Here is a 24,558-nt window from a genome sequence, read left to right as displayed (position 1 = left end):
TTCTACCCTTTGGACAGTTTTTGTTTGGTGTACGGGAGATGGAGGTTTTGAGTCAATTATGGATGAAGTGGGACACTTTTTAGTATCATGGTCAAAGGTTTTACAATATATACAGTATACAAGAACAAGTGCCTTGTATGCAAAATGAGGATTGGGATAGTCGTAGTGATTGCACTCAACACAAGGCATTTCGTTCCTCACTTGTAGAGGCATTAAGGATGTCTGGTTTTAAAGGTTTTCATCCTCTCTTAGAGATGTTGGCTGTAAGGTTTTAAGCAAGGCTACATAAAATTTTGGGAATGTCAATTCCAAGATCGATCTTTCTTTTGCCATTGCTTTACTTGGTTTAGATAATGAAGAATACCTCGTAGCATGATCATCTTCTAGCATGCTATCATCTAAACGTATTGCTTCTTTACAACATTGATCGAATGTTCCCGGATTGGATACAATGATCAAGTTGTGTAAGCTGTTATTCTTCTTCAAGCCCATCATGAAACATCTCTTCAATTGAAAGTCGTTTAATTTTCCCATGACTCACACCGTGAGTCCAAGCGTTTTATCTGAAGGATAAAATCTCTAATGGATTCATTTACTTGACGCTCAATTGAATAGAGTTCTGTTGCTGCTCTCCACCGATCACCTTATCTAAAAAAGCCATGTATAAAGGCTGATTTCAAGGTTTTGAAGTTGGTCTTGATTGTCGGCATCAATGCGATGAACCATCGACTAGCTTTTCCCTCTAAGCATAAGTTCAACACATGTACGTTAGTGGGGCAGTTGGGATTTCCAAAGGCTTCACATCTTTGTTCAAACATTTGAATGAATTGAAGAGGGTCTATTGTTCCGTCGTATTTGCCCATAATTTTGGAAATTTATACGATGGTATTTCTGTATAAGTCACTGAGGCCGTATATGAGTACTCATGTTGGAAGAGACTCACTAAGTCCTTGGGCTACCCCCCTTCCTAGACTAGTTAGCATGTCCAAGGTGTGGGCATCCAGGAAAGGTTTGGTACTTATAGGATTTTTGGAGATGTTAGGTAAGGGACCAAAGCCCGGTGGGATCGAAGTGACAGGGGATGTAAAACCTAATGACACGCTTGTTATAGGCATGGCCAATGACATTGGGAGGTGAATTGGCGGCATAGATCTTAATGGCTTGAAAATGTCAACCATTGGGTTCAGTCCTTGTGTGATCCCTGGCAATCCCTCTATCGTGGCCATATCGGAGTGCCTAAATGCTTCTTAATGAGCAATCATTGTTTTTTTTTTTGCTTTTTATATTCTCCCACAGCCCGTTATTACAGCCTCAAGAGGTTGGCGTACTCTTCGTTGGGTCAAACGAATGTCCGTTCGCCGTAATTAGCTTAGGCACTATATGCACTGAATGACCTGAGATAATTTTCTAAAAAAAGCGTATGCTAGTAACTTCTCAGATGGAAGAGGAGGCCCTAAAACATATTTTTCATCACTGTCTCAAGACGAAAAAAAAATTTGAGAATTTTTTCTCTGTTTCGCAGCACGTTTTTTAGAGTGTTCCAAAAGGAATTTTGAAAAACTCTGTATGAGGGAGTTGTAATATTTTTGGAGTACTACAACTTTGTTTCCCTAAGTCGTCCATGATTTTGTCGTTTAGACCTTCAAAAAGTAGCCTGAAGATGGCTTGTCGTCGTTTTCGTGCTGTTTTTTTGTAATTTTTTGTAGTTTTTGGGCTATTTTCTGCCTCAATTTTCGGGTCAAGTTTTGAGGCTCTGGTCGAAGGCCAAAATGGTCGATTTTGACTTCGGACGGCTAGGTTTAAAGTCCAACAGCTCGATGTCAGCTTTTCGATGAGCCCTAGAGCACCTTCATTGGATATATGGTTTTGGAGATACGGGCCTCCAAACAGGGGTGTTTTCTTTTTTTTAAAATTATTTTTTTGGGTGCGGTTCTCGAGAACGTGAACCTTTTGGGCGTGAACTCTAGTTCCGTGAAGTTGCAGAAAATGGTTCACGCCGTGAACCGAACTTCACGGAATATTAAATTCGATTTTATTTTTTTAGTCTAGTGGGAAATACGAATTTTTCTTTTTGGGGGGGATATTTTTTGAATTTAAAGTGAAAGGGATAGGGCATTTTCCCAAAAAGAGTGGGAATAAAAAAAGTCAACCTTTCAATGACACCCCTTACACCCTTCATAAATAACCCCCAAAATAGACAAATTGACAACTCATGAGCATGTACTCATTGAATGCTCGTTAGCCTTAATGAGTTATGTAAAAAAGTGAGCATGTACTCATTGAATGCGCGTTAGCCTTAATGAGTTATGTAAAAAAGTGATTAAGAATTAATCTAAGATTAATCATTTCAGTAATCTTTTCCTCTTTTACACTAATCAAGGACTCTAATTAACCACTAATCCCTAATTAATTCACACAATTGAGCACATCATTGGATAGAACAAGGGGATGCTAATCTTTGTGTATTAACAAATGTGTAAATTAATCTAAAATAGAAGATTAATTAGACTCTTAATTATGGTCTCCTCTTTTAAGGCAAAATTAAGCAGAGTGTCAAATTTCTCCAATTAATGAAAAAAGTGATGTAATTAGGTGTTTTGATGCATTTAGATGCTCTAAAAACACTCAAAAGCACCAATTCCAACTACTCATATGATCAATTTAGACCCCAATTAATACCTTTTCTTCTTTTTTTTTTGCCTCTCGAGCAAGATTAATCACCCTTAATGACAAGACCAGTCCATTAAGAGAAATTAGTCAAATTCAAGGATTTTTTGATGGTTTTAAGAAAATTTTTAAAAGATTAAGCTACTCCTAATGCTTACTAACACTCTAATCCAAACAATTTCAACAACAAATACACAATTAAATTAAAATTAATGATCTTAGTTCTATGTTTAACACTAAAGAGAGCTAACATTCACTAAAAATTACATTCTATTATATTGTTTGAGGCAATGGATGCAAACTAAGCCTAATACAAACTATTTGCAAGCCCTAAGAACATGAAAAACCACAAAAAAAACAACAAATTAATCTAAAAATTAAGAAAAAAGCATTCTTTTCAAAAACAAAAAAGAGAGCTATTCTACACCAAATCTCACACAAATCACCATCCAATCCACATCTTTTTCATGGGAAACCATTAATTGAGATAATGGATAATGGGTAAAGCATAGATTAGAGGAAAAATGATGAAAAAAGCCAAGGGATGGTTCCCCGGCAGCAGTAGCGCTAAAAATGTTATGGCTCACCCTAACCCTCCTTGAAACACATCCAAAAAGAGATTACCCGGTGAACCGCAATTGTCATGAGGATCTTTCCAATGGCCAAGCTCATAACCCTTAAGGTCTACAAGCTCTACAACTCCTTGAGGCTGCACTTTGTCTCGCTCATTCTTTGGATATAGCTGAAAATATATCTCCATTTTGTGCTCATCCACCATTCCTCCAATTAATATAAGGTTGATCCTTCACCCTTGAACTTGAGGATTAAGACCTTATCCCTAACATCCTTAGAAGTGGTAGATGGTGCATTCTCATGATGATTAGAGGGCTTGTATCATTGTATTTGCACATCAGATCGAAAGAATTGTGCAAAATCCTTGTACTCCCTCTTGATGAAGTTAGGCATTTCTATCCATTTATCACGAGCTTCTCTTTCAATAAACGACATGTGCTCCCAACCTTGCTCAACCACATCCGCATCCACATACAACTCTTCTTCAAGCATTGAAGGCTAGTTTTCCTTGGAATGCAATGATGCTCTTTTGGGTTCTCCAAGGCTCGATTACAAATGCTTTGACCAAGAAGTATGTTGCTTCTCATGTGGTTAAGAGGGACCCACTTGGAAAGATGAAGACTTAATTTCCCACATAAGAGGTCTTCTAGCCTCAACCATCAATCCACTCGTGGCATTCCTTGTAAGATCTTCATGGTAAACCTTTGTAGAGGCTTCTTGCATATGTTGCTTACCCTTGTCTCCTTGGTTACCACCATGACTATTATCTTACTAAAGTTGACCCATTGGTTGGGTTAACTTCTCTTCCACCAATCCAATCCAAGTAGCCATGGTGTCAAATTTGACATTCATCTCTATCAACAATTGCACAAGGGTGTCATTTGAGATGGCATGTGAGGGTTGGGGGGCATACTTATGGGCACTTCCAACATTCACTTCCTCCTCAAAGTCCCTTGAGGGTTGCCCAAAAGTATCCTCTGGAACCTCCATATTACCGAGTTCCACCATTTCTTTGCCTTCTACATCCTCCAAGCTCAAGGCATTCTTCCTCGGTCTCCCTTTAGGCTTGGGTGCGATGGAAATTCACTGTTTTTTGCAAATTGGGTGTAACTTTGGGTAGGGACCTCGAAATGGAAAGATTTAATGCTTCACGAAAAGCTTACGAGATACCCTATCCAACTATTCGAGGACCCAATCAAGATGAAATGCCTATATATTCTCTGTTTTAAGATTCTCATACCTATTATAATATGGCACAACAGAAAGAGATAGCAAGACAAAGCACAATAGACAATGCAATAGATACGCAAAAGAGAGAATTTAAAATTCTGATTATACCAAAGAGGTACCAATGATGGTGTTGTCCACTCGTGCACTCTCAAGTAGAGCTTAGATGGTGATCTAGACAAAATATGGATGGAGTATGTACGAAGTGTAGAAGGGGGTGGATACTCACAAGCATTGGATGCCTTAGCTCAGGGCAACTATGTCCATATATAATACTGTAGGCGATGTGGTAGACGCGTACATAACGAGGGTAGTTACATTGCATAGATACGATCACCGCCCATGTATCAAGAACACGGCCCACCGACCACCAACCACCACCCACTAATGATGGACTTAGTATTTGAGGGAATATTCCTCATAGACCCCCTAGCTGGGGCGATGCCCCAGACCACAGCTAACACTCATACCCTAACCATCTCCTAACCATCATCAATGGTCACAATAATGACCCCATCGACGTCTAAGCCGGGGTTCCCACTAAAGACATATGCACCATGGCTACTCTCATAATGGGGGCCTAAAAAATGTGCATTATACATCAAAGTGAGATACATGCCGAGAGGCGGGCATTGAGTGTATACTAACACCTATAGGCTGAAAATAAAAATTAGGCTATATAATACTCATATCTCATCAGATTTGGATGAAAATTGGTGTGTAGGCTTGTGATAAAGAAGTACTAGCTATGCCTAAGAGGGTTTGACCAAAGTCAAAGTATAGGTATGCTCTATTTTAACTTTTTGGTCAAGGTCAACTGCCTAGGTTTGACTATTCAAATGAAGTCGAAATGGAGAGTTTAAGGGCTTATTGTGTAGGTTTAAAAAGTACTTTAAGCCTATATAGGCACTTAAAATTCAATCCTAATGTGATTAGACTGAATTGGAGTTTAGTGCTTATGTAGAAATTTCCAAAAGTGGCTCTATTTGCACTCCCCCTTGCAAAGCATTGCCTCCTTCTCTCTCCAATGTATAATGTCCACCCAAACAACTCCAATAATCAAGTGTATGGTATTAATTTACCCCATGGATTAAAATTTTGAGAAAATTTCACCATAACCTCCTTTGTTTTATGGATGAAATCTCAATGTCCAAACAAGTAAAATAGCATTCTTACAATAGCTTTTGCAAGTGCCAACTCACTTAAGGCATCAATGCATCATTGATCCATATGGCAACATGCATTTGGCATCATTAATACTTGCAAAACCCATTGATTTACAACTACATTCCAATCCTTTTGCATGCATAAACCAGTGCCCACTTGATTTGATGAAGCTAGTCAATGAAGTGTTTTTGTTTGCCGATCTCCCGGCCAAGCCTTCTAACCCTCTTACCAAGGTTTGAATTCCGATGGCAAGAGTTGAGGCCAATTCTTCTCTCCTTGTACCTAGAATCCCCTTCCTTGTTGCCGCTTTTCCAAAAGAACTCATGAGACGACAAGGAGAGTTCATGCCATGCTCCCCCTTGGTCTCTCCACCAATGCCAAGGATACCCTCTCAACATGCTAGATTCTAGTGCTTGTTTGAAATGAACTTGTACAATTGATTGAGAATCTAGCAATGTAAAGAGAGTAGAGTGTTGGAGGGCTTACAATTCAAAGCATGTACTTGTGCCCATGTACATTACAATCATAGCATATATTCATGCTTGCATTATGCTCCTTCTTCATCAAAATCCTTTTCTCCACATCTTGCAATAGTCAACCAATCCAAAGAGAAGCAAAACAATGCCCTTACCAAGGCATGACCAATGCAAGAGGCATTAAAAGCTGCATACTCTTCTCTCAATCCAAATGTTGATCCCATTTGCATGTAGGCAAAATTGATTGGAGAATTATGTGGGAATGATAGAGAACAAGTAAAGGCTCGAGCGAATGCAAGCTATATGCATGGAAGTGATGAGAATCCCATGATATGCAAGAATCTTCCCTAAACTCTATTTCTTTCCAAAACCCTAAAAATTATGATCATTATTGTAAATCATTGATATGAGAGGGTAAAGGAGAGATAGGAGAGAAGGATTAACACCTTGGATCACAAAAGATTTGAGAGGAAACCCTAAACCCTAAATCCAAGTTGAAATCCAGCATCAAGCACATGTATGGGAAGAGGAAAGCATGAGAAATTGGATTATGATGGTAATTTTTGAATTATTTGGATAGAAACCCTAATTTCCCATGGATTCCAAAGTATGCAAAATAGGGAGAAATTGGAAGCATTAATGGAAATAGAACTTGCTTACTCTTTGTAGAAGCTTTGCCATTGTAATGTTGTGATTTTTTTTCATGCACACATGTTCGTTGGCCAACACTCCAATGTATCATTGAGGGGAAGTGTTGAGAGGTAGCGATTGCGGTTGTACAATGCTTCATTGATATGGGTGATGGGTGAGTTATGGAACACCTCGATTAAGAGAGGGTGTTGAGAGATGTAATCACGGTGTTGAGTATGTGGGAAAGCACCCTAGAGGTGCAAGATATTGTGGTAAGATAAGAATGCCACATGTGATATTGTATGGTGTGTGAGTGTTGACCAAAAGAGTGGAAAAGGGAGTGCCCCATGGATGATGATGTATAAAGTGGGATAAGGCTAGAAGGCTTATATCATTCTATGGTTCATTTTGGTGAATGTAATAGAGATCTTGTGTTGATTGTGCAATATTTCTCTTTCTACTCTCATGGAGTTTTTAGTTTGGTATAACCCACCTTAATCTTATGCTTAATCTTGTGTCTATCACCATGATCGATTAATCCCATATTAGGATTGTTAACAATGATGCCACCACCAACAATAGATTCAAGCATCTAAGGGAACTACCCACTCAATTACTCATTAAGACTTTAAAGATCATGCCACACATATTGGAGCACTACAAAATTTCTCTCAACTCCCTGCTACTCATGAAAGGGATTAGGTTGAAGTGACATTCTAAACGACAAAGAGGTGCACAGTTCTAGTGTACTCCTCTTAAGCACTTGAAACAATTTTAAGGAATAGCCCTTGAGAAAAATGGGGATTTTGTGTGTGGGTGTAACCCCTTATGTGAAAAGGACCAAGATTGGGTGGACCATGGACCCTTTCTTATGTGGGCTAAAACACCATATTAGAGCCCCTTTCCCCTTACATTAATGAGGATAACAAAAGAATAGTGTGCTCATATTCAAATTTGGAGTGCATGCACATGGATTGCTAAAATGGCGATGATGATAAAAAATCTGATTAAAAAAAATATGCAAGGCAATAAAATTTTATAATTACTTTCTTCCCCTTCAAGAATATCTTAGCACCCTCTTTTTAGTGGGGCTCCTATTTTATAGGAGAAATAGTTAGAGTTCCCTTAAACTTGCATGGAATAAACTTGATAAAATTTTGTTAACTAGTTGCTTTTTTTCTCCCCCCTCATTATAGGGGTACTAACCCTTGCTTTTTTTCTCCCCCCTCATTATAGGGGTACTAACCCTTGCTCCCCCTTGGTGGGATCATACTCTTATAGTGTCTCTTCTACGTCCCACACCCTTCAAATTAAAAACATCCCATCATATTTGATCCTAGCTTCACCTTAATCAATCATAATATTAGATGTTATTTCTATGCTTAGACTTTACTCCACTTAAAATAGGGATTTCAAGCAAGAGGAAAGCACTATCTCAACGGAAGATACATGGTATTTTTCTCAACTAAGCGCACATTTTCAATCTCATGGCCATAAAAGTTATTTCTCCACAAAATCCACAATATGAGAGCTCAATAAAGAGCTGGAGGACTCATAAAAACTTGGAAAACTATCTTGATAAGTCTTGAACTGATTAGGAGTTTGTATAGTCACATTCTCTTTACATTACATTTTTGACACATCTCCTTCCTTTTGAGTCGTCGTTAACCTCAAGGAATGCTCTTCTCAGTTTCTCAATGAGATAAATTGCTTGCAAGCTATTGTGACCCTATACGTTGCAAATAGGGATGTGTAGAAATGGTAAAATGCCATGTGCGATTAGCATGAAACTCCCATTTCTACCTAGACGATGTGGCAATGGAATTCCCATGTACAACTGGCATGAAACCATAGTTGCTTTTTGACGAGCGTCACGCTGTAAAATACTTGCAAAATTTAAAATATCCGTCAAAAATTACACTAAAATAAAAAAAGTTTGCTATATTTTAGCAAACCCCTCAATTTTGAAGGGCAAGGGTTCCATTCAAAAATCAAGGCTGCATGGAACTTCTTTCACACGTAGCTTTGTCCTGTTGTTATTCTCTTTCACACGCGCGGGGGCGGCCGGGCGGGCTCTATCTCTAATTTTGATCGTGCTTGCAGAACGACTGGAGCTGCCGGGAGCCATTGAATCAGCAGCGCATTACGTCGAGCAAAATGATGGGTTCCATACGAACGCCGCCCACAAATGCTTCCTGCTGCCAATCTCTCCTCTCCAGGCAATTCCTTCACTCAATGACAAACTACATGTTGTTTTCTTTTTCACCTTCAGTTTGCTGAAATTGATTGCTTTTTGTCAGGGCCAACTGCATCTCTACAACTCAAAAGAGTCTGGCTCGCGCGGCATCCACTATTGCAAACTGTAAGCTTTCCATCAGAAAGGCTTCATGGCAGCAATCCCACCTCACAAGGTTGAAGCCATCGGCTTCTCTTGCAGCAGCTCAAGAAACTGCTTCCAAAACGGACTCGGAGACCACAGTAAGCTCAAAGGACGAGGAGGAGAAACAAACGCCCGTGGTTTTGCCCACCAACGAGTCCTCAGAGTGCCTTCTTCGAATCCGCCACACTGTAAGCTGTCTTTCTATCTGCTAATTGCACTGTTTAGTCATTAATGATGTCTCCCAATATGCTAATCACACAATTTGGTAAGGCTAACTTAATAAATGATGTCTTTCGATATTCTAATTGCTCAACTTGGACAAGGATTATCTTCCTTCACCTAATCTTTATGATGACTGATTTGATTATAGGGCTCCTAACTAATGATGTGAAAAAGACAAGTGGTGGACATTTTGGATAGATCGAGCTCGCTTTGCCTTGGCTCCTTGATTGCTACATGATCATGGTTGAGCGTTTCTTAGATTGTTGTCAATGGTACCTCAAGTCCACTTGGTGGGGTAGTGCCTTGATGCATCAGCACATTCGTTACATAGGCATCATAACCCCTCACCAAGCTTAGCGGATCACAATACAGGAAAGAGACAACGGAGCATGTATCTTGAATGCAACTTGTTCACCATACATACCACTGAACACATGGTAGAAAGAAGCAAAGATCCCACGAAGCCTGTGAGTTGCTCCAAGAGGTATTGTGGTATGTGGAACTCTTCTGTAGAGAGTTGTGGCTTGGGCACTACCCTCTAGACCTGTCCTTTCAGGATGTGAGGTGTAGAAGTGGAGCTGCCACGGGATGAGGAATGAGAATTGAAGAATGAGGAAGGATTGTGAGAGGGGGAACACCGCCTTTTGTGTCTGATCCTGGGTATGACACGTGTACTCGTGAGAGCAGGATCATGTCAACTGGGGGAAACCTCTTCCTTCCAGTGGTCAATCATTAGGCATTGCCCCACATCTTATGGCTCTTCTTCCAATGTTGACTCCACTTGAAACATGGGAAACTCCTCTGGATCGAGGCTCAACTTTGCCCTCCATTGTACTGAGCTCATAGAATGAGGCCAGATGACTCTAGATTAATGGTGTTGCCACCAACAAACTCTAGGTCCTTGAAACTCTCGGACTTGTGAGGAAACTCCTTCTTGCACAACTTCTGGTCCGACTCCTAGGGGAACTGTCACCAATTGGCTGACCATTTGGTCCATCTCCAGATTTGTGTCTCGTTCACTTGAGGCCAGGCCGGTGTCTCATGTGAAGGGGCCAATGTTTTTGCTTAACATGGACGGGAGCTAGACTGGTGCCACCCGTGTGTTAGCAGGATGGTGTCGTATGGACGGGAGCCAGACTGGTGCCACCCGTGTATGACCTGAACTGTGTTCTATCCATGGGATTGTCACGCCATGGAAGAGCTAGTATTTGTGCCGGGTCTTGCCTATGGGACTGTCTCTCCATAGGGAGGCTCGTGCCTTGAACTGTGTTTTACCTATGGGACTGTCACTCCATAGGAAGACCGGGATTTATGTTTTCTGTCGTGCCATTTTTGTGCCGACAGATGTTTTGTACTTGTTCCATGAACGGGAGATATGTCCATGATACTATTTGCACATGCATTCATGTTTTGCATGTTTGAAACTGTTTTCGCATGACTTGTATTCTTGTGTTTGCCTGCTTGACGTGCCACTTATTGAGTGGGGATGCCTGCAGTGAGTCGTGAAGTTTGCTCTGTCTTCTGACGAGTCTTGTTGCATGTGAACAGGTGGTAAGTGTATTGCACTTGTTGGTTTAATAGCTTTCCTTTCTAACCTTTAATTTTATAAGGTTGTAAGTTCACATTCATTTAAAAGTGGGCACCCACGTGTGGGCCAAGGTGGGGAGGGAAACCCCACACTTAACCCTTTGTGTGTGTGGGGGTAGGTGCATGGCCACCTACCCACACCACTCCTTGAAGCTGGCCGCCCCCATGCAAGCGTGGGGAGCCGGCCAGCTGTGGTCGTGTGCTTCCCCTCCAATCACCTACAAAGAGACGATTGTGCGCTTCCTCCTCCTCAGGCTGCGCCACCTCCACCTCCTCAGCAGACGGCTGTTTCCTCTCCAGCAGGCAGCTGTCTCCTCTCCATAGCGGCTGCTCCCTCTGTCCAGCAGGCTGCGCCTCCTCCTTTCCATCGGTGGCTGCTCCTCCTTCCTTGCAAGTGGCTGTATCTTCTCTACAACAGGCGGCCGTTTCCTCTCCAGCAGGCGGCTGTCTCCTCTCCATAGCGGCTGCCCCCTCTGTCCAGCAGGCTGCGCCTCCTCCTTTCCATCGGTGGCTGCTCCTCCTTCCTTGCAAGCGGCTGTATCTTCTCTATAACAGGTGGCCGTTTCCTCTCCAGCAGGCGGCTGTCTCCTCTCCATAGCGGCTCCCTCTGTCCAGCAGGCTGCTCCTGCTTCCTTGCAAGCGGCTGTATCTTCTCTACAACAGGCGGCTGTTTCCTCTCCAGCAGGCGGCTGTCTCCTCTCCATAGCGGCTGCTCCCTCTGTCCAGCAGGTTGCGCCTCCTCCTTTACAGGCGGCTGCATCCTCTTTAGCAGGCGGCTTCTGCTCACCCTCAGACGGCTGTGCTCTGCAGCCAGGCGGCTCCTCTTCAGCTGGCGGCTGCGCCTCCTCCTCCTCCCCCCTTGCAGACGGCTGCCCCTTCTCCACTGTAGCCAGGCGGCTTCTGCATCCTCAGGCGGCTGTGTTCTACTAGCAGGTTGCCCTCCACTTTGCAGGCGATTGCATCTCTTCGCCTTCCTCAGGTGGCTACACGCTGGTGGGCCCTCTACCTTGCAGGCGGCTGCCCCTTCTCCACTAAAGCCAGGCGGCTTTTGCATCCTCATGCGGCTGTGTTCTACTAGCAGGTTGGGCTCCACTTTGCAGGCGATTGCATCTCTTCACCTTCCTCAGGTGGCTACATGCTGGTGGGCTGCTCCATCTACGTTGCAGGCGGCTGGCGCCACCCCACAGGTGGCTGCAGCCAGGTTTTCTCTTCACTCTTCCAGCGGCTACACCTTCTCCACAGGCGGCAGCTCCTCCTCATCCTCCTCGACAGGCTGCTGTGCCCTGGTGTCCCTCTCAAGTAGCTGCACACAAACGCCTTGGGTATTTGTCTTCCATTAGCGAGCTACAAGTAAGTGGATTGAGATTTAAGTAAAGGATTTTGTTGTAAATCTGATAAAGGATTCTCTCTACCGCTAACACCCGTTCGGTGCCGGGTAGTCCAAGCTTTTGGAGAACCACGGTCCATGGGTGCCGAGATCGGGAGAGCCAGGCGTTAGTACGTGAGCGCCTGTTTGTGCGTGGTCCTGGAACACCAGTGGGGCGCTCTCCGCGGATTCCAGTGAAGGCACAGGACCATAGAGACTTGCTCACTCAAGTGGGTTGCACTCCTTCGAACGTCTACTTCGAGTTACTTGTTTGGTATTCATCTCAGTTGTACATGGACATCATCTGGTTCATTGAACCCATGGAGCATCGTATTTGTTAAATACTCCCAATAATATATCATATATTGAGGGGGGGGGGTCGGCCCATTCCGGCCCCAGTGCTGGTGTCCATCTATCAACATTTCATTTCATTTCATTTTCAGTTGTTATTAAGTTGTCCATTCAAATTGTGATATTTAAGTTGTGCAATTACGCGTGTGGGTGTCCAACGGAGTCTATTCCCACTTTACGGGACGCTTCTAGCACACTTAACACAATGGACAGCCAAGGCAACCCTTTGAAAGTGCCTAATTCGAGGGGCCCATCAAGTGCCTCGTGTGGTTCCGATGCTTTACAAGGAAGGCACAAGCCCCTTGAGAGGGTAAATGATAGTGATGTCAGAATACGCAGCGGAGATGATGACCAGATCTGGGACACGAGCAAAAACGCATGCAGAAAAAAATACAGCACAAGAGAGAGAGAGATGTAGGTGTGTAACTTTGCTCTGATATACACAAGAAAATCCCGGGTATGATACACTGAGTGGTATGGGGCTGGGGGCCTATTTATATGCCCCCAGATGGGCAGTCGGCCTGCTGAAAAGGCCCTCCACGATTGTAGCAACAGTCGGCCTGCAGCACATGAGGCCCACGACTGCATACATCCAGTCGGCCAGCAGTGAGACACTCCACGACTGATGTCTGAGCAGTCGGCCAGCTACTGGGTCCTCCAGCCGCCTCAGGGTTGCCTCCCGAGCCACAGAAAAATGGGAAAAATAAGGGAAAAAATACGGAAAGTGGGAAAAAATGATAAAACACCTCATAAGGGCGGGCACACCCACAAGAAAGGCCCTGGTGTATAAATCTAGACAGGAGATGACTTCTAACACCCCCTCTCAGCTCCTGGCTGTGAAACCAACAACAGGGAGCTGGGGTGCCGCCTGAGCAAATCTTGAGAGAGCGACTTCGTGAAGAGGTCCACCGTACTGTCCTCCGTCGAACAGAACTCTAGCTAGATGTCATCGGCAACGATCTATTCACGAACAAAGTGCCTCTGGATGACCATGGGTTCCTCCAGTGGAAGCCCAAACCTGCAATGCAACCTTTGCATCCTCACCACCTCACAAGCAGCATCACAAGCAGCCCTGTACTCTGCCTCTGTACTCGACAAGGCAAAAGATGACTGCTTCTCACTGCTCCATAAAACTGCTCCTGGGCTTGAAGTAGATCTCCTCGTGTCCGGATCTCCTCCCCAAACCGAGTCACTCCAACCGTGGAGTCGGACTCCATCCAACAATCCCCCTTCTGTGTACAAGAGTCCCTGATCCTTCGCATGCCGCAGAAACCACAGGAAACGCAATCTTGCCTCCCAAAGAGTCATCCGCAACCATGAGCTCAATTGCCTCATCAGGATGCTCCCGTCCAATCTGGTGTCCATCAACCAGATCAATGAACCATACAGCTTCTGAGTCACAGAGACATCACACTGCTCACAAGGATCAACACCTGTTACGGTGCACAAACAATTCCTGGAAACCTGATGAAACCTGTCAACCACCCCCTCTGAATCCGGAACCACAAAGCCTGGAGAAACCACCTCCTTCTGCAAGTAAGCACCTGCCACCTGCTTGGCTTTCCGAAAGGTCCCCGTGGAAAGAACATGCTCAACTACTGGAGGTTCTTTGTCCCGAATACTACGAGACATCAGAGCATAAGTTACCTGTTTAGTTTCCTCTGACTGACGAACACAAGAACTACCAACATCAGTACTGGAAAGTTCCTGCCAACTGCTGCCGTCTACTGGCAAGCTATCCACCATTTGGTCCCGGAAAGCCTGCACCTGCAGCGTATCCACACACAAGTGGCCATTACCAGACTGCCACTCACCACAAACCTGAGGACCGAGTGCTGAAAGCTTGTAAACTCCATTCTCCACTCCGCCTTCCCAAACCACTTGGCCTGTTGCTTTGTCCCGGAGAGCAACAAAATGCTCATCAAACTCCACTCGTACGCCAGTCTTGCAAACCTGATGCACTGACAACAGATGAAAACCAAGTGCCGGAACATACAACACCTGGGAGGAATGCTTCCCCCCTCTGCCATCGGGAACTATCTCCATCCTGCTCTCACTGTGAACTGGGATAGTGGACGTATCCCCAGTAAGAATATGACCAGATGGCAGAAAGCCTGCAGAGATCCTGTAAACCGGAACGCGAAGGAGTCATGTGCCTGGAAGCACCACTATCGAGAATCCACTCCCGAGTATCCGTTGTGGAGAGTCCTCCAATCTCCTCCCTGCCTGAAGAAAGTGAAACATCGGTGTCCATCACCTCCAGGTGCACAAAAGCCGGAGTCTTCATGATTGTTGCTGAGGAATCTTCACCCTTCTCGGTCTTCCGCTTGGGACACTGCCTCCAGTAGTGGCCTTTCTCGCCACAATCATTACAGGTCCTCTCTGCGTTCAGTTTCTCGCGGGCGGTCAGCGTCGGACTTCTTCTCAGAAGACTTCTCCGATGAAGCCTTCCCTTTGCCCGAGTTACGGCCTTTCGACCGTTGGCCAGTTAAGGCCTCCGAACCTCCACCCTGAGGAGGGTTCGTGAATCGTTCCTCCTGGTCCAGGACCATGGGCACAAGCTCCTCCCACGTGATGGTGCTGAGCTTGCCACTAGTAATCAACGACGAGTAAAATGCTGAGTACGAAGAGGGCAAGTGCGACAGCAATGTTATGGCCATGTCCTCAGATGATATCTCCTTCCCAGCCTGAAGAACTTCCTGCTGAAGAGCCTGCAGCTTGTTAATATGCTCCCGCATCGTCGACGACTTTGCAGGGTTCATAACCCGCATCTGTACTTCCAAGGAAATCCTCTTCATGGGCGATACCCTGTTGTAAAGTGAGGCCAAATGCTGCCATATACCTCTGGCCAGCGTCATAAGCTTTACATGATTGATTACCTGTGGTGTGCAATTGAGAAAGATAAACGAACGGACCTTGGCGTTGACACGATCCCACATGTGTGTCTGAGCCTCCCGGTCCTTTCGGGTCGACGGTAACTCCCCTTAACTTCCGGCCGTGGAACCCCAACAATGACGAAATCAGCGAGGTCGTAGGACTTCAGAACAGATTCCATCATAACCTTCCATATGTCGTAGTTGCTCCCGTCCAACTGACGGTCCACCGGGAACGTGGGGAGTGTCGGGATCTTCACATGTCTCTCGGCCATCTCAAACAGATCTGCCATTGCGGGGATGTACTCTGAAAAGGGTGGGTGGGTGGAAACAAAGAAGAACTAAAACCTGCAAGTGGCTGTCTAGCAAATCAGCCCGCCTTCCTCTTGCTTCTCCTCTTCCCGAACAGTCCAAAAAACAGTCCACTAATCAGCCACAACAGTCCCCCTCTTGCTCACACAAATCCCAAGAATTATCTAGAGCCTAGGGCTCTGATACCATGTCAGAATACGCAGCGGAGATGATGACCAGATCTGGGACACGAGCAAAAACGCATGCAGAAAAAAATACAGCACAAGAGAGAGAGAGATGTAGGTGTGTAACTTTGCTCTGATATACACAAGAAAATCCCGGGTATGATACACTGAGTGGTATGGGGCTGGCGGCCTATTTATATGCCCCCAGATGGGCAGTCGGCCTGCTGAAAAGGCCCTCCACGACTGCATACATCCAGTCGCGGCCAGCAGTGAGACACTCCACGACTGATGTCTGAGCAGTCGGCCAGCTACTACTGGGTCTTCCAGCCACCTCAGGGCTGCCTCCCAAGCCACAGAAAAATGGGAAAAATAAGGGAAAAAATACGGTGAGTGGGGAAAAATGATAAAACACCTCATAAGGGCGGGCACACCCACAACAAAGGCCCTAGTGTATAAATCTAGACAGGAGATGACTTCTAACAAGTGATTCAAAGGGACAACTGTCTCGAGGAAAGACAGTCATGCAAGAAGAAGAGCCTGATGCAATGAGGGCTGAAATGGAGCATATGAGAAAGCTTTTGCAAGCACAAGAGCAAGAGCTGAAATTTTTGCATGAAGATCCCCATGTGCAAAGTGCCATTGAAGCAAGGAAAACAAATCACCGAGGATGAAAGAAAGAGGAAGTTTCGCTCCGGATTGCAACCAGCTTATCGTTCGGGCATTGAATTGCACCTGAAATATACGTTGCAACAGCTTACAACCTCTGCTCTTGCTACTACGGAGCAATTGGTGCTCAAAATTAAGCAAGATCACGGCAGTTCAAAGGGCAAAGACAAGGCTGTCCCAAATCTGCAAAAAGGTGGACAGCCACCTAAAACGCCTTGGATATTTGTCTTCCATTAGCGAGCTACAAGTAAGTGGATTTAGATTTAAGTAAAGGATTTTGTTGTAAATCTGATAAAGGATTCTCTCTACCGCTAACACCTGTTCGGTGCCGGGTAGTCCAAGCTTTTGGAGAACCACGGTCCATGGGTGCCGAGATCGGGAGAGCCAGGCGTTAGTACGGGAGCGCTTGTTTGTGCGTGGTCCTGGAACACCAGTGGGGCACTCTCCGCGGATTCCAGTGAAGGCACAGGACCGTAGAGACTTGATCACTCAAGTGGGTCGCACTCCTTCGAACGTCTACTTCGAGTTACTTGTTTGGTACTGTATTCATCTCAGTTGTACATGGACATCATCTGGTTCATTGAACCCATGGAGCATTGTATTTGTTAAATACTCCCAATAATGTATCATATATTGAGGGGGGGGGGGGGTCGGCCCGTTCCGGCCCCAGTGCTGGTGTCCATCTATCAACATTTCATTTCATTTCATTTTCAGTTGTTATTAAGTTGTCCATTCAAATTGTGATATTTAAGTTGTGCAATTACGCGTGTGGGTGTCCAACGGAGTCTATTCCCACTTGACGGGATCGGTTTCAGGAACTCTCCTTGGTCTCCACCGTTGGTGCACTTGCCACTGCTGCACGTTTGCCAATTGCATCTCCTTTTGCCAACATTGCTGTTGACTTGGTCTTCAAAAAGCTGCCATCAGGTTTCACCATACCTTCAAGTAATTGGCTCTATGATTTTCATCTTCCCATCTGTATTGGGCCTGATGGTATTGGGATTCACATTCTTCCCAAGCAGCCTCCCTTGCTGCCTCTACTTGACAATCTTTGGCTTCTTGTGCTTCTCAGACTTAGCAGTATTGCTCTCACTGGATTGCCCATTTTTGCAAGTTCCATTCTACTAAGGAGTCCATATCTTTCATGAAGAAAATGCAGATCTTGCTGGCTACTTCCTAGACTCTTCCGAGTAACCTATGCATAGAGAACCAAAGCTACATGCATGCATGTCTGCTCTGATACTAATGTGATGTGCTACGCGAAAGTGTGCTTGATTAGTGCTGCAATCAATGCTAATTGGTGCTTATGAAAATGCACAAATTGAAAATGCATAAAGAGAGGAGGTACAGACTTACATTTGAACCTAATCTTCTGTTTATGCATTAATTAATGAATGATCATGAATATTTACAATGTAGCGGCATGTCCATGTGGCGCCCAATTAAGGTGTGCACGCGACACAAAAAATGTTCTTGCGTGTTCTAGGCTATGGTGGCAAATTGCTTCTCCGTAGCTCTAGTATCAGGCGTAGGGAAAAGAGCAATTTTTTTAAAAGGTGAAGCTAGGGAGCCAAAGAGGACGTTTCCTTGTGTTGGAATGCTTAACCTAGTGTGAACGCCCGCTAATGATATGATGCCAAGTGGCATGTCATGCACACATGCAACGGTTATGAACCACTCCCTCTATTAATGGATGTAACCTCCAACGTAATAATACAATGGTGTGCAGTCTATTCATCTATTTGTGTCGTCTCTCTCTGTGATAGTCGCTGTATAGTTATGGCATTCATGTTTAACCTCTTACGCCCGCCTGGGCCTTTCCACATGGTATCATAGATGCCCTCAAGCGATCCTAGGGCTTGTGGGTGCCCACCCTCTTTTGCGTCAGATCTGAGCATGTCCTGGCTTTATTCGAAGCTCTCTCTCCCTAATGCTACAGCGGGCACCCCTGCAGATGTTCCCCCTGAAGCCATCCGCACCTCTGCAGACCAAGGCAAGGAATCAGGTCGGTTCCACCAAAACGAAGGGGCACAAACCTGCCTCTTCAAGTTCTCATCTATTGAAGCCCTCAATCGCGAGGCACATGCAGCAGCTTCACAAGAAGCTGTGCTCGTATGAGGAGTTCTGGTCAATCCTGAATTAATCATGGCGGGTGCTCTCCCTTCTGCCAGTGCTTCTCTGATGTGCAGCTATGCTGCAGACAAAGATGAATTCAATGGCTTGGCTCCACCGATCTTCAACAGCCACAAGCTTCCTACAACTGACAGCCTGGATCACCCTGTGATGGACGGCCAAGTGTAACCCAAATCAGCGGCCCAATCAACGGCCAAGATTGTTGTGCGATGGATGGCCAAGATCAAATCCAAATCAGCGGTAGAGATCTGCTCAAAGGCAACGTACCAGATCTGTCTCTATTCAGCAGTGCAGATCTCATCGAGAGCAGCTGCCCAGATGCATGCGCTCTTGATGGCTGGGATCAATACACTAGCAACGGACGAATCAACTGATGCCGACAGCCACGATCAGCTTCGATTGGATGGCAGAGATCAAATACAAAGCACTGGCCCAGCTCTCTTTGATGGCTAGGATCTCCCAAAAATTGACAGCCAAGATCTCTACACTGTGGCAACAGCCGTGCTGCAGACATCTCCACGGCCTAGAGGTGCTCCTCATTTACGGTGCACCACAGTAACAACTGGTGGCTGTGATGCAGCCTTCGGCCAAGATCCTTTTCAATCGGACGGTTGTGATGAAAATGCATTGGATGGCCAATATTATTCCCAGGTAGACAGGTGATTTCTCCAAATCTGATGGCGGAGATCTCATCAATATCAACGGCCAATTGCCCTAAACTCAACAGCCCAGATCTTTTCAACAACGGCCAAGATGCTGAAGATCCAGCTGCGCAACCTGAAGGTCACAATTTCCTTTACTTTAATGCCTTCAATGAAGCTACCTTCAGTGAACCATATCATGCTGCCTACAACGACAACACTGCTGCGCATTTCATCCATGCTGTTAATACACCCAATGCATTGTTCAGCGATTTGGTTTGCTGACGTGGCCCAGGCTCAAATTCAAATCAATGGTGAAGATCCTGCTGCTCCTGTGCATGCCATCAACACTGCTGCAATTCTATCTACTGCGCTAGCTCCTACCTGTCAAAATCAAGAAGCCTTGCAGCTCTATGCTGCACTCATACAGTCTACTGCAATGCAAGTTCTTCACGATGCTGTCATGCTCCTCTCCCTTTTGAGAAAAGAGGGGGAATATAATGTGAAGGTGGTTCTCAAGTCTGAGAGAAGACTGAAGCTTGAGGTGTTCCACCTGATACTCATGCCAATCAGATTGTCAAAGTGAAGCCAGCTGCACAATTGAAAATGAAAATGAAATTCTTCATGATCTATGTAACCAATGCTCCGTTTGATCCTGGATGAATTGTAATCAAGCACATGTGTAAGTTTAGGTGCATGGGTGTGAGTCACCACACCCTGTTCAAATAAACGGGTGATCATGCATGCATCCTCCACTCACTAGGAGTGTCGACTGATGCCACGTAGTTCATGCCCATACACGCACATGTAATAAAAAACTCATTCGTCCCTCTTTTGTTTTAGACGAGACGGGGAATGTTGGAATGCTTAACCTAGTGTGAACGCCCGTTAATGATATGATGCCAAGCGCGGCATCATGCACACATGCAAGGGTTGTGAACCGCTGCCTCTATTAATGGATGTAACCTCCAATGTAATAATACAATCGTACAGTCTATTCATCTTTTTGTGTCGTCTCTCTCCGTGACAGTCTCTGTGTAGTTATGCTGTTCATGCTTAACCTCTTACGCCCTCTTGGGAGTTTCCACACCTTGAAGACAATGCTCTCCTAATACTATGGGCTAATCCTTGATCACGTCGACATGAAATAATGGCTAAAAAAGAGAAGTTTGAGAAGCCATAAGCAAAAAAAGAAATTGAGCAATCAGGTAGTGGCTCCCACTGAAGAATGCTCATGTATGCCTCTAGTCTAGCTCAGTAGTGCGCTCGCTGTTTATGTTAAACCCTATTTGCAATTTGGAACTGCTTGCCTGGCTTTCAGCTGAAAGCAAGGTCCCGTAAGACGTAAGCTCTCATTCCAAATGTAAGGCCTTGTGTCGAAGTGCAAAAGAGTAACAGATAGAACAATACAACTGAAGGTTCTTTTACTTGTGAGTATGAAGAAGAACTGGTCTGTTAATGAGAGAGAGAGAGAGAGAAAGAAAGTCATATTTAACGTCTTCAAAAGACCTAGTGGGTCTATGAGACCAAAAGTGATACAATAGTATCCATGTAATCTCATCAATGAGAGAGAGAGAGAGAGAGAGAGAGAGAGAGAGAGAGAGAGTACACCGTACCCTAGAAGGCCTCCCTCCCGAAGGAGTATTTGCTTGGATTCATACACAGAAGAAAGTACAAGAACAGAGCTGAATCTGCCCTGAAATGGACTGAACTGGGCTGCAGGATGGCGGCCAGAGATCACACGTGATGCTGCAGTTTTGATGACTTTCTGCCATGCTTTAATCTCTTTGTGGGCTGCTTGTGATCGCTGCCAGAGATGAGGTACTCTCTAGACTTGAAGATGAGGGAATGAGGTACTCTCGAGTCTCTAGGCTTGAAGATGAGGAAACGAGGACTCAATTGCCCTATATATAGGGGCTGGGCTGCTTGTTGTGCTCGCCGACTGCTCTAGGGCTGGCTGACTTGCTTATTCGTGGGCTTTTTAGCCCCCTTTTGGCTGGCTGACCGGGGCTCATGGGCCCCCCTGCCCATGGATGGGTCTTGGCCTTGGGCAAGTGTGGGGGATGTGAGTCATGTCTTGAAGCCTGTTTGTGCTTTGCGGTGTCTTCTGAACAATTGGCTGGTACTCGTGGGCATCAGCTAAGTCCTTATCCCTCTCCTCCTCATTTAGTTCTTTTTTTTCGTTTTTCCTTGCTTGGGCTGGTCTTATCTTCTTTCGTGGTGGTATGGCTCCTGGTGAAGGGGGAAGAAGAGGAGGCGGCTTGGATGAAGATGCGTGTTGTGCTTTGCTGTCTTCTGAACAACTAGCGTATACTCGTGGGCATTTACTTCTCTATAACTAATTATTATCTGTTTGTTTGCTGATTCTGGTTTTGCAGAGTGCCCATATTATGGCAATGGCAGTCCAGAAGCTTTTTCCTGATGCACAAGTTACCATAGGTCCTTGGATTGAGAAAGGGTTCTACTATGATTTCGACATGAAAGAGCCACTAACAGATAAAGATCTCAAAAAAATTAAAAAAGAGATGGTATTTTTCAGCTCCTGAACCAGGCGAGCGCATGCACATATGCATTTCGAGACTCATGCAAAGAGATTCACATATTTGGTTGAATTGATATATAATCTGTTTGTAGGACCGCATCATCAGCCGTAATTTCCCACTTCAAAGGGAGGAAGTGTCGAGGGAGGAAGCTGAGCGGCGTATAAAGGAGATCAATGAACCTTATAAACTGGAGATACTCGAAAGTATCAAGACAGAGCCAATAACAATCTATCACATTGGTTAGTTAGACCATAATTTTCTTGGTTATGGAGGATTGTTGTAATGTTTATAAATTTCTGTTTCAGTTGCTGTAAAATGTCATACTTTTTGGGAGCTGGAAGAGGTTATGTATTTGTTTTCAAATGAACGTCTCTTGAATTTGGGGTGATAGGGGTCTTACCTGCAGGGTAGCTACTGCTTTCATAACGAACTTGGGTCAACAAAAGCGACTACCTACAGGAGTAAACAAATGAAACTTCAGCACTATGTTTCATCGATACTATGTGGAAACAATACAATGATTGAAAGTAGTGTTTGTTGCAACCTCTCAAACCTGGGTCCTCGTGTGACAGAAGTGCTGCTGGATGGTAGGGTGTAGAAGTAAAAGTTGGCTTTCAAGCACCATTAGCGAATGAATGCTCACATACAAATGAAGAGGGGTGCAAATTTATCATCCCAATCCTCTCTTGGCAGACATAGTTCTGTACATAATGCTATAAATTTCTCAAGGATTGCATATTTCTACCATTCAAGCCAGATTGTGTCTCTCTGACCCAAAACTACTGAAAATTTTGCCATTCAGCTTTTAGCTTCCAGAACAGCAATAAATCCCTTAATGGATTTCTGGAAGTAGTGTTTGCTTAACCGTTCCCACTTTCACTAAAGTCAGACAACTCACCCCTCAAAATGAGTGTGCATAGAAACATAGGAAATCCACACAAGGTACAATGAACAAACTCAAAACATAATCTTTGTCTTCATTGACATGACCACTGTCATCTTCACATGAAACAAAGGTAGGTTGATCAGTCGCAGAGCGCTGATGTAGAAGTTTCTCAAGCCACCTACGCTTCTGCCACGCACATGGATGAAGCAGCACAAAACACAGTTAACATATCGATGTCCAGCGGGATTCCACCTTTGAGATCAGCAAAATGTTAATGATGTCGCATTTTCAGAACCTTGGTTTCAGTTCAGCACATGTTTTTCTGGCTCTGATACAAGTGTTGGAAATAGTGTGGAGCCCTCACATAAAAAAATAGAAGCTGCAAAAAAGCACACAATTAGAGGAGAAGAAAAGGGTGTTGCTGTAAATATTCTCCTCTAATTTTATTCATGTGACATGGGTCCCCAGGAGAGCCTCATGAGCTAGGATTCGGGAGTTGCATCCTGATGCTAGAAGGTTTGCTCTGCGAGGTCAAAATGGCTAGGAGCTTAAGCATGAACATCATTTTGCATTGGATAAGTTGTACCTTACCTCAACCATTTGGACATCTTAGTAGTAACACCATGTATCGAACTGCAAAAAGAGCGTCTTCATGTAATGTGAATGGATGAGATGTAAGGTGGATAAATGTGATGTGATGTGGATCTAGGTAGATATGAATGGATGAGATGTGATGTGAATGGATGTGATGTGGATCGGGGTAGATGTAAATGGATGTGATGTGATGTGGATAGATGTGATGAGATGTAATATGATGTGATTGGATGTAATGTGATGTGATGTGGATAGATGTGATGAGATGTAATATGATGTGATTGGATGTAATTTGATGAGATGTGGATCTGAATGAATATAAATGGATGTGATGTAATGTGAATGTATGAGATTTTTTGGGGGTAAAATCAGGTGACGAGTGGTGGGATCTCTGTGCTGGGCCACATGTGGAATCTACTGGCAAACTGAACAAGAAAACAATTGATTTAGAATCGGTTGCTGGTGCTTATTGGAGAGGAGATGAGAAAAACAAGATGCTGCAGAGGATCTATGGTACTGCATGGGAGACGGAAGAGCAGCTAAAGGCTTATCAAGTGCAGAAGGAGGAGGCTAAAAGACGTGATCATCGGCGCCTTGGCCAAGAGCTTGATCTGTTCTCGATTCAGGTATCATAATAACATGGTATTTTTTACTTTGTGAAGCATTAGAACTACATGTCTAAGACCAATATGCAATCCAGGATGATGCTGGAGGAGGGTTGGTTTTTTGGCATCCAAAAGGTGCCATTGTACGACTTCTTATTGAGGACCTCTGGAAGCGAATCCATGTGCGACGCGGCTACAATCTCCTCTTCACACCACATGTTGCGAAGGCAGACTTATGGAAGACAAGTGGACATCTGGATTTCTACAAAGAAAACATGTTTGACCAGATGGAAATTGAGGATGATCTTTATCAACTGAGACCTATGAATTGTCCTTATCATATTCAAATCTATAAAAGTGGACTACGTTCATACCGGGATTTGCCATTCAGAGTTGCCGAACTTGGTACAGTTTATCGGTATGAGAAGTCGGGCACTCTGCATGGTCTTTTCCGTGTCAGAGGTTTTACACAGGTCAGTTTGAGAATCTACTATT

At 44.5% G+C, this 24,558-nt stretch overlaps 1 protein-coding gene across 1 annotated transcript in view; it reads left to right on the top strand.

The window, feature by feature from the left end:
• Window positions 1-8,733: 8,733 nt before the first annotated feature.
• Window positions 8,734-24,558, top strand: part of LOC147610102 (threonine--tRNA ligase, chloroplastic/mitochondrial 2-like) — a 64,932-nt gene continuing 49,107 nt past the window's right edge. The window contains exons 1-6 of the mRNA XM_086787367.1: window positions 8,734-8,959; window positions 9,041-9,308; window positions 21,814-21,963; window positions 22,070-22,217; window positions 23,831-24,084; window positions 24,159-24,536. Of these exons, the coding sequence (XP_086643493.1) occupies window positions 8,898-8,959; window positions 9,041-9,308; window positions 21,814-21,963; window positions 22,070-22,217; window positions 23,831-24,084; window positions 24,159-24,536 (1,260 nt within the window). The 5' untranslated portion in view covers window positions 8,734-8,897. The remainder of the gene's footprint in view (window positions 8,960-9,040; window positions 9,309-21,813; window positions 21,964-22,069; window positions 22,218-23,830; window positions 24,085-24,158; window positions 24,537-24,558) is intronic.

This window comes from Cibotium barometz, chromosome 50 (genome assembly GCF_041138505.1).
Source record: "Cibotium barometz isolate CiBa-2024 chromosome 50, ASM4113850v1, whole genome shotgun sequence".
NCBI classification, from domain to species: domain Eukaryota; kingdom Viridiplantae; phylum Streptophyta; class Polypodiopsida; order Cyatheales; family Cibotiaceae; genus Cibotium; species Cibotium barometz.
Note: the sequence above shows the minus strand (reverse complement) of the source record. Positions and strands in the feature narration are given on the sequence as shown.